At 29.0% G+C, this 11,161-nt stretch overlaps 1 protein-coding gene across 1 annotated transcript in view; it reads right to left on the bottom strand.

The window, feature by feature from the left end:
• Positions 1-11,161, bottom strand: part of LOC108686531 (glutamate receptor ionotropic, NMDA 2B) — a 90,088-nt gene that overhangs the window by 35,345 nt on the left and 43,582 nt on the right. Inside the window, exons 3-6 of the mRNA XM_018191884.1 lie at positions 9,795-9,973; positions 9,058-9,475; positions 6,477-6,660; positions 5,874-6,012 (exon numbers count right to left, since the gene is read on the bottom strand). Coding sequence (XP_018047373.1) covers positions 5,874-6,012; positions 6,477-6,660; positions 9,058-9,475; positions 9,795-9,973 — 920 coding nt within the window. The remainder of the gene's footprint in view (positions 1-5,873; positions 6,013-6,476; positions 6,661-9,057; positions 9,476-9,794; positions 9,974-11,161) is intronic.

Below are 11,161 nucleotides of genomic sequence, written 5' to 3'. Positions count from 1 at the left end.
TTTTTAATTTTTAATTAAGTTATAGTAATTGCGTTTTAAAATCTTTTTGCTTGTGTTAGAAATATTTTTAAATAGAAATATTTTCAATTAGTTGTAGTTAATACAACCGACAGGAAAGAAAACATATCGATTATAAAAATATATATATATATTTTTTCTATATTCTTTTCCAAAATCCAAAAATAATATACGCTATTTCAGAAGATGAGAAGATAATAATAATTGGTTAAAATTGCCACTTTATCGAACATGAAATTCAAGGTGAATTGCTCATATCTACCTTGAATTCTGAATCTCTGGGTTGCCAGACATTATTAAATTATTCATGCCTTTGACTAACAATCAATATCTTTTTTCCTTCAATTTGCTGCGGACTACATAATATACACGTTTATACATATTATATTATAAGAAACATAATAATAAATTTATCAATTATTTGAGTTTTAAAATATTAAATATAATTTAAAATATTTTCTAATTAATTTTATATGTTATTTAATGTAATTTTTTTATATGTTTCATTTACATAATTTTTAATATTAATTTTCAATATAATATTTAAGAAATAAACAATTTGAATATCATAAAAATTTATAAGACCTAAATGCAAAAACAGCATAAATCAATTAAAAAACTATTTTATAAATAAATAAAACATAAAACATAAAATAAAACATAAAATAAAACATAAAATTAAATATATTGTTCGGAAAGTTTCGTGCCGATGTTGAAGGAAAATTGAAACGCAGAAAATTTAAATTTTAGTTTATTACATTTACATTTATTAAATTATATAAGTTAGTCGGCACGAACTTTCCGGACAACCCAATAGAAGTCATTAATATATATTTAAGTATGGCACAAATTATCAGAATACAGTTATAATTGACAATAACTTGATTACAAATCAAAGAAAAAAAAAAGAAATAGTAGAAAAAAGTAACAATAGCAAAAAATTGTAGAAAAAAGAAAAAAAACAAGCAATTAATAAATTAGACGTAGTAAAGTATTTGGAGCAGTTTTTTAGCGTATCGTTTAATACGATTTACTTCTGTAAAAACGAGAACTGCGAAAGAAAAGAAGTGGCAGAAAAAGAAAGAACATCAGAGATGTATACAAAGATATGTTTGAAATATCGACTAAATGACCGAGTATTCGTCCGAAGCACGTTTATCTGTGTACAGTTGATTGTCAGAGTCACATCGCACGTTATCCCGCTCTGATGCATGCATACTAATTAATTCTAGTTCCATGCAGCTTCCTAAGTGACGACCTAATTTCGCACGATTGCGCGAATACAGCAGGTTCTGGAGTAAACTGCGTTCCGGCGAGTTTGGTGCGATTCTTGCGTCGAGAATTGGAATTTAGTGGATGTACCTAACGTGATTAGCCGATCGACGCGTTTCACGCGCGATACTGCTCGCATCGAGCAGACTTTGATCCGACTATAATCCGCTTATTTTGCAAAAGGCCGGCAATTTAGTAGTGAAATGTGTGCGGGAAAACATGCACACGCCGGAAAATGATGCATCACTGGTGCTGTTGAAATTTTGTCATGAACATCTGGCATCCTTTATATATGAGGATTGATATCAGGAACATCTAATTTCCTTCAAGTTATCACACGAACAACTGTATAAATCAGACGAATCTATTTATCCTTGTAAAAGATATATGTCAAAAGTATCCACGAAGAGATACCGCAAACTTATATAAGATTTAATTTTTTCATAGAAAAAAAGAATATATATATATATATATATCTTAGCACGATATAATTTCTCAATTGTTTTGTAAAATTTAAGTTAAAAAAAATATTTTAAAGAACAATTTGTTCATTATGAATCTAATATAGTATGTTATATTTATAATTACATAGAAGAATTATTATACATGATAATATTTCTAAAATATTAATAATGTATAATTTCCTTGAAATATTAAAATTTTTTGGAATTGTTGTAAACTTGATTGTACAACTATTATAAAAATGCGAAATTTCAATGCTTTTAAAATTCTATTGAATTCGTAATACAAGGCAGCTTGCATTTAATAGCGTTTTTATTTATGCCATGCTAATGTACATTATATGACATAAGAATATTATTAACATTCCAGCTCCAATATTTTTTGTAAAAAACTTCTGTATTATTCAGTTGCTCAAACGGCTATTTCTCATTAAACAAATCAAATAAAAAATGTAAATACTTCATATTTTAATTATAAAATACGTTCTTCTTTTACATCTATACATTATATTCTTGTTCTCCTTTATCAACTTGTCAGCTTGATCTTGTCCAGGAAATATCAAGTCCGTTTTCCGATCTCCAATTAATTATTTGTAGCACAGTGAAACGGAAGGATGTCACTGTCAAAATGAGATAAACAGAAACATGAGAACTTGGTACTCTGAAATCTGTCGGTGGTAATTCACGCTGACATGGTACAGACGTAAGATATAATTAGAAACAAGATGTCGACAGGCGTGGTTGAAATATCACGCGATGAGTTCTAGTCTTTAGAGGAACAAAGTGTCGAGAGATGACGTCGTCTTTAAAAGAAATAATTAAAATCGTGACTAGCCCACGCGAATCACTAGAATCGAAGAGGTCGCGCATGTTGGCGTAACAAAGTTTCGTGTTCCGCCGCGTTGGTTGCAGGGCAGCAAATGAAATTTTAGCACAGCTTTCATTACGTGACGAGCTAGGTGCTGGATTAATAGGATTTTAATTACAGCCTTACCAAGATAAGCGCAGATAAATGTCATAACGAATATAAGGCTTGAACAAAAGTAGCACAAATGCATTTCCTTTATACTTAAATAGTGCATTATAGAAATACACAGACGTATTATCTTAAATAAGTTATTCATTTTTTAATATTATAATAAGTATTATATAAACATTTTCTATTATTAAGATTAAAATATTTTTACAAAATGTTCGAAATTGAACTAAAATTATAATTTCTGGACTCTTTCACTTATAAGAAGTTTTTATAAGAAGATTTTTGTAAAGAAACTAAGTTTGTAATATATGTTTATCACGCATTCAGATTAGATTCTAAAAAGACAAAAGATCTCTTAAACCTATTTTATATAGTTACTTAACCATTATTATATTACATACTTCATAAATTTTGTGTAAAATGGCTATTAATTTATATGAAAAATTATCAATTGATAATTATACTATAAAAACTTTTAGAAATTTATTAAAAATGCAATTCACTATAAAAACTTTAAAAAATTTATTAAAAATGCTAACGCATAGAAGTTTATGTGCATTAAAACAACTTGCATCGTTAATTTCTACCTGATTATTTTTTTCATTGATTAATAAACAAAACACGAAATGTCAACATCATTTTCAATAAATATTCAATATATATCTTAACTCAATCTTGTAATTTTTTGATCTTGTCGCTAAGTTCTAGAAAAGAGCAATTTAAAAAATAATTGATCTTATAAAATTCCAAAAGATTTGCGGGTTATCATGTTGTGATCTTGTATTATTTTTTCATGAAAAAAGGTGATAATAGAAATACACGATTAAATTAGTTTTACAAATATTGTAAATAATATTTAAGATAATTATTGTACATTTATATCCTATGTAAATTTTTTTTAATTATATAGAAATTCGCGCACTAATTTTCGCGTTGTGTATATGCTCTTATTGTCCATTGTATTGTATTGTATTTTTTAATTTGAGGGCCCGATTAATATTTTTATTTTTATTTTTTTCAATGTTGTTATATACTTCTAGACTAAATAAAAATAGTATACATCATATAAAAAGATTCGAGGCTTTCTAGAGTTAATCGAACATCAATAGTAGAACAATATTTTATCAAAATAGAATAGTGCACTGGCACGGATCATAATATATTATGAATAGCCAGCACAAAGTATAAAAGCTTTATCAGCTCTTCGGCAAAAAAAGTATATCTTGATGGTAAGCTCATTCTCCACAAATGATGAATTTACTGAAGCGGATGGATGATAAATTCTTGCCTGTGTCGAGACGTCGTGATTTTCACAACGTAAGCGTTTCAAACTTTAATGAGGTAACGAAAGAATTTCCTGGATCAAACGGCTCACTGAACAAAGATGGATTCGTGTCGCGAGAGGAATGTCGAAAGGTGGAGTTAAACTTCGATAGCATTTCTAACGAAATTCCCATCAAACTTGTGAAACTCGATACCGCTGTAAAACTTGCAAACGTAGTAAAAATCTCGAACATTTAATACATTACAATATGATGCTAATTTTGAAAAAAATATGCTGACTAAAGATATGCTGACTAAAAATCAAACCAATTGCAAAACATTTTATATCACACTTATTTTTGTATAATTTATCAGAACACAATATTTTAATAAATAAATTAATTAATTCAATGGTAACAATTTAATAAAACAATATAATAAAATTAAATTTTGGAAAATATTACTGATAAAATATAGCAGTAATAATTAAAAATATAATGGTATAAGTATATATATTTAAAATTACGGCCGTTTGAAAATCATAAATTTTCTAGTATCTAATATTTTGTGCAAAATTTATCATAAACTTCAGGGAAAAGAAAATTTTCCTAACACAATATCTTTCTCATCGGAAATTTCCATTGTGCACGTTAAGAGATGCTATATTAGTTTTATCTACCACAAAGCACCACGCAGTAGTATCTCCACTGCTGCGTACGTAACAATCGTGTTATCATTTCTTTGAAGGAAACGGATGCATCCTGAAATATTTCGCAAAGCATTTCATAACGCGATTATGAGCCATTCAGGTCTGACAATATCTAGAAAGCATCGGCTAAACAGAATGCCTTCGTACGCTGTGATAGGTTCAATGAGACTTAATGAAAGCCTACACTGTCGCATTAATTTATTATCGCGAATGATCTAGCGCCGCATAATAAAAACAATAAAAGAGACAGATTACCATATGAAGTCCGCCGATTAATAGCGTAATACTTTGCGGTTCTCCGCAGCAGATAAGCAGATTGCAAAGGGAATGTCATCGGTGCCGGATGCAAAAGGAAGCTAAAGTTTACCGCAATTCCGCGGCTTCAGCTCCGTAAATCCAATGTAACGAAAGAGACGATCACGAAGTTATATATAGCGTGACCCCTTTGAGCCTTTTCGACAGCGAGGGCGATAAATTCTACATTTTTACTCGATAACGCTTCTTCAGTTTGAAGCTAGCTCGTGCACGAAAAAAAACTTTCCTGCGTTTTTTTATTCTTTTTTTCAACAGTTTTGTTTTAACGAAATGTATCTGTGAGTTTATTTTCCATTTTGTTTTATTTAACTCCGATTTTACTGGAAAATTTTTTTCGTCGATTATAAACATCGACTAGAAACATATAAAATATATATTGATTCTAATAAAAATTTGTAATTCATAAATATATAATTAGAAAAATCTTATATAATAAATAAAAAATTTATTAACTTTTAATACTTCTATTTTTTTATGTTATAATAATTCGCTGACCAAAAAAGTTTTTTCAGCGTATAAGTATTTTTCTTCGCTAGAATATAATAGAAAATTAGTGTCTTTATTTTTAACCCAATTTTTATACTAAAAATTCTTTCTGTTATATAATTTTATGCAAATATATGCGTTTCGTTGCATTAATGGCATCGCAATAAAATATTCAGTTTCATTTGGCGAGACTGCCGTGAAGGTTCTAATCTTGATATTTGGCATTTTTTTATTTAATTATTTGTTCGTCTTCATGTATTTATTTCTGAACGTTTAGAGATGCATCACATCTCGCGTCGTGATTAGCAATAGCTTCTGGAAGATAAAGTTTCGTGGTTGGTAAAGTACATGTAAGATGATTTAAACTTACCTCCTCCCAGACGAGTTGTTTGCTAACCCCCGGCCGAAGGTTCATAATTTTCAATTCCGCTGCCTTTAACACACCATCTTGAGTGAACTCTACGTTTGGCTTTCCTTGATCACCCTCGACCGAAACGTTCTTCAAATATCTGAAGAGAGAGAAAGAGAGAGAGAGAGAGAGAGAGAGAGAGAGAGAGAGAGAGAGAGAGAGAGACAATGTGTTATAATATATAAAGCAGAAATTATAAGCTTTTGTAAAAATTATATTAATAAAAGATATTATAAAATATTAAATGCGACGTGTATACATATATTTATATAATAAGATTATAATATTAAATTTATTAAGTAATATATAAAAAGTTTAAACCATTTAATAAAATAAACATTTTCATTTTGTAATATTACATAATATAAATAAAATAAACTATTGTATTATTCTGAGAATATAATTCTCGAATATTTTTAAAAAATTCTGTTAATTTATTACAAAGTTTGTAAAAATTTCCTATAATACTATTTGAAGAAAATTCTAGTCTTGCTATTTAGAAAGTTCCGCATGAATGATGCATGAATAAATCTATCCACTTTTTAGCAAATTATGTGAAATTACTTGAAAAATAGATCCCCTGTGCTCCATCGTGATTCACCGATGCCTTCACAGCTCAGTTGAGTCTTCAGACTTCGATTCGCATTTTTTGGATCACTGACAAAGTCCTCGACACCATAAGCGTAGACCTTGATTGCCGTGGTAATTTCGCTTACTAAACTCTCACTGCTCGTATCGAAATGTACACCTGCAGCAACAAAGAGAGCGAATTTGTTATAGCAATTTTATTATCAGCGAGATTTATATCAGTTTGCACGATTCAACGACCAATTCAATCATACCAGTATAAAGAAGATTTTCCATTTTTTTTTTTTGCTTTCTTTTATCGATAATAATTGGATAAAAACGGGCGGACAATCGAATAAGCTTAAAAGTAATTTATGAAACACTGATTTTAATTTTTAATATAGAACTTATTGCTTAAATTCTCTTTGATAATTTATAATTTCGCATAAACTTGCAATTTACAAAATTTGGATTTTTGAGATAACTAGACTTCAATTCGTTTTGATATTTTTTAAATTTATTTTTGAATAATTTCACGATTCTGTTTATGTTAAAAATGTGTAAAAAATATATTTTTAAATATAATACTTGAAATACCAAATATTTATTTGTAATTTAATTAAGAAATAAATGGAAAAATGAATTTTGTAGATATAATATAACTTAATAAAATAAACAGATAAAAATAACAGAAGAAGAATTTTATCCAAATTTATAATAATTTTTTCGTTATTCCTGCTGTTTTTTTTTTGCTTATATTTAAAAATATTTTTATATTGATTGTTTCTTTTTTATACGTTCAAAGAATATTTTTCGTATAGAAACACGGAGAACTTGCGCTTTGTAAGATTTTATTCAACCAGATTTTTATGCGATACACTGCGCCAACTACATTTCCATAAGCATCAAAAGTGTGAGCAGGATGCGAAAAAGAGAGAGAAAAATGAAGATAAATCGATGTATCACAAAGCTGAGAAACGTTGGCGATTCATGCCAGAGTTGCTTTCTTCTTTTTCTTCAACCAGAAGTTGACCCGTGAAAATCAAATCAACAAAAATTTTCTATATTGTTTGAGTATATGTATTTCAGGACGAAATATTCTTTGAAAATTTAGCGAGATACAGAAAAATCTTGAATTTCACGATTTCGTTTTACAGAGCTGCAAACAGTATAACATCTTTTTGATGAAATACATAAAATTCTTACTTTCGTTCGTGTTAGCTAACGTAAGATAAATGTGGATTTTATATGGATGAATATATACTCTTGCAACAGAAAGAACTTGTGAAAGGAAAAGACAGAGAATATTAAATATAAGCAAGCAACGTTTGCTTTGCTTGATTCGTAGCAATCGTATTTTAAGAGCATGAGGTGTTTGCGTTTTATATACATAGAACGAGTTTACCGCACTAGTTTTAGCTCGCAGAAATTCAGACGCGAGAGATTCAATCTAAGTTATGTTATTCTACATGGTTCACCAGAAGGAATTCGGCGGATTTATTTTTCTCTCAAGGATATTCTTAGAAAATTCTCAAGGAAGAAATCAATTTTCTGTTTCCGCGATTCTGGTCACGGTGTGAATAACTCTCCCGTTTAACCGCCCGAAAGTCATGCATTCTTACCAATAAAAGGCGTACTCTGAATGTTAACATATGTGTAACCGACATAAATACTCCGTTTTACCGCGATGCTTAGCACATTCGAAAGAGATGTAAGATTATATATTATTTTAAATGAATTCCATGTAATGATTAAATTAGAATTATTTTCGTATTACTGTGTATACATATATGTATTATGTTTTTTTTTTAATTAGAAAAGATAATTATTTTTAATTTATTTTCAACATAATATATATTTTAATTAAATTTTTATTATAAGTTTAATTAATTTTAATTAGTTTTATTTTTACGTAGTTTTAGACTAAAGTATAATAAATATGTATTTGATGTACATAATTCTTAAATTTTGTGAATATATTTTGAGCGTAAATATATTTTTTGTGAATAGATTTTCTTTTATAATTAATTATAAAACGAGAAAGAAGACTTCAGAAGAATGCTTAATTTCTCAGATATAAAATTACATAAAACTATTCGTATTTATGTGTTCGTAGTCACTGGATATCTGGATCACTACATATTCTCCTAATTTAAAAATATTTTAGATTAAAATTATCGCAAAAAATGTTGTTTGAGTATATGTATTTCAGGACAAAATATTCTTTGAAAATTTAGCGATACAGAAAAATCTTGAATTTCACGATTTTGCAGAGCTGCAAACAGTATAACATCTTTTTGATGAAACTCATAAAATTCTTATTTTCTTTCGTGTTAACGTAAGATAATTTTTAGTTTCTTAGTTAAGATAATTTTAGTCTCAAACTATATAAAAATTGTAAATTTAATTAAAATAATGTCACAATTTTTTATTTTCATGAACGTTATAATATTGATTATAATTTATGCACAATTTGACTGAAAGTCCGTACACACAGATCTCATAATATTTTAAAATTAGGAGAATGTGTAAATCCAGTGACTACACAACTACAAATACGAATAGTTTTGCTACTCACCTAACATTCCGACCGGAAACTGACTGGGAGTAGTTTGTAGATTCTCGATAACACTTTGCGTGACGACCCACACATAATTCTCGCCGGTAATTTTGTATTCCCTGGCATCACTCAGGATTTTAATAGCCTCTTCTCTGGTCGAGTACAGTAGCATCACTCGAGACTCACTGTTAACTAGCTCGAGCAAATCGTGCGGTTCGGTAACCAGAATGGCGCTCAGTATGGTGAACTTGAATGTGTCCTGCATGTCGGAGATTCTCTCTCTAACCGCCTGTATGAAGTCGTCGTGACCAGCTATTTGCGAGGTGACTACGCTAAACTGATGCCACTTGTACCTCTCCAGGATACTCAGCATCGCCGCGGTCTGATGTTCCAGCGACGGTGCCAGTTGCAGCTGCAGGCTACTCTGCGACGCTCGCTACAAACCAACGGAATTCCCGTTATGTTTCGTGAATGTTTGACGAAGTATATGAACTATATGTTTATTTACACAAACTATATTTCAGTTCAATTTTAACTTCACTTTTATATGTTACAAAAAATATTTCTATGTGCAGAACAAGAAAAAGTAAATAGTCCGAACTTGCTTTATTGAAACTGCTGTTTCATCTCGTATATTTCAATATAACTTGAGACATTCTTTAACGTAATGAAAAATTTATCTATAGATATTGTTTACGCGCAGGAACATTAAAAAATTCTTTTACTTTTTTTCTCATTTAGTTGTAATAACTTACTCTCTCCAGACCAGAATTATCAGCATTCCATGCAATCACAGGGATACCTAAGTAACCGGCCAATTGAAGAAAATATTGAGCGCTGGCCGTACTGCGTCCATATTGCTCGTAGTTCATAAGGTATAAGATGGCCGATACGTTCACCGAAAGAAACTCCTTGCAAAGCGAGTCTAAAATAGCTGAAACATAAACAATTATCTCATGATAAATAGTAATCCTAATAAATAAATATTCCAATTTTTTGCCTTATTTATTTCCTTATTATTAGAGGAAATTTTTAAAAGATTTTTTATTTTATTAACATCTATATAGTATCTCTTAACACAACACGATTAATTATTCTCAATTATTTGAAAGTTACAAAATAATATTCATGGAAATAACAATCGTTTATAATGAATTCCTTTTTCCGATTTGCTTTTACTTTTTTTAATTTTACAAAGCGATTGTATTAGCTAATTGAATATATCGACGAACAATCGGTGCCATATTCTGCAAGTTACAATAATCCAGTAAAATCAAGTGGATTTTTTATTCATCAGTATCATTAGCTTATTTCGTTGCCGAATGCATTATCGCTTAGTTGCTGGAATAAAACGGTAATTTTACACGTAATTTTAATTTTTTACGATCACTATCCAGTTACGCTATGCTATTCTTTCCCGTTAAATTTATTTCTGCGCTTTTATCACACACACACACGTCCATTTTTCGAAAAGCGGAACGACTGTGAATGTAATCCAACCTATCTCACGCAGAAATACACTTGACCGACTAACCTCATTTTAATTACATTCTCTTGTTTTGAAATATAAAGTATAATAGAAAGTTTTAATTTTTTATTTTGTATGATATTTCTTCCATTGATTTGACTTTATCCGATCCAATTTAAACAAACAGCATCAAGGCGACAACACAGAATTGAGATTTTAAAAGACAATGTAATGCAGGAATTGGATTTAAGTAAACACTTTAGATTATGCTTTTTATTCCTTAAAGAATTTTTAGTTGCTTTTAACATAAAAGTAAGGATACTTTAATCTTTTGAACTGAAAGATAATATATCGCAATAATTAGAAATCTGTCATTAAAATTAAAATATATCCTAATAATTAGAAATTTGTCATTAAAATTAAAATTGCTAATAAAATTCTAATGATAAATTTTCTAATATTGAATTTTCAATAATCCGTACATTAAAGATAAAGTTCGCTATCAGCATTTATTTCACTTTCGATAGTGGCATGTGTAATTTAAGTCTCATAATCCTCATAATGTATGTATAATCGATAATTTAATTAGATTAATCAGAAAATATTCTCTGATTCAGAAAATATTCCTATAATATAATATTTATTATTTTATTA

The sequence above is a fragment of the Atta colombica genome, unplaced genomic scaffold, assembly GCF_001594045.1.
Source record: "Atta colombica isolate Treedump-2 unplaced genomic scaffold, Acol1.0 scaffold187, whole genome shotgun sequence".
Classification (NCBI taxonomy): Eukaryota; Metazoa; Arthropoda; class Insecta; order Hymenoptera; family Formicidae; genus Atta; species Atta colombica.
Note: the sequence above shows the minus strand (reverse complement) of the source record. Positions and strands in the feature narration are given on the sequence as shown.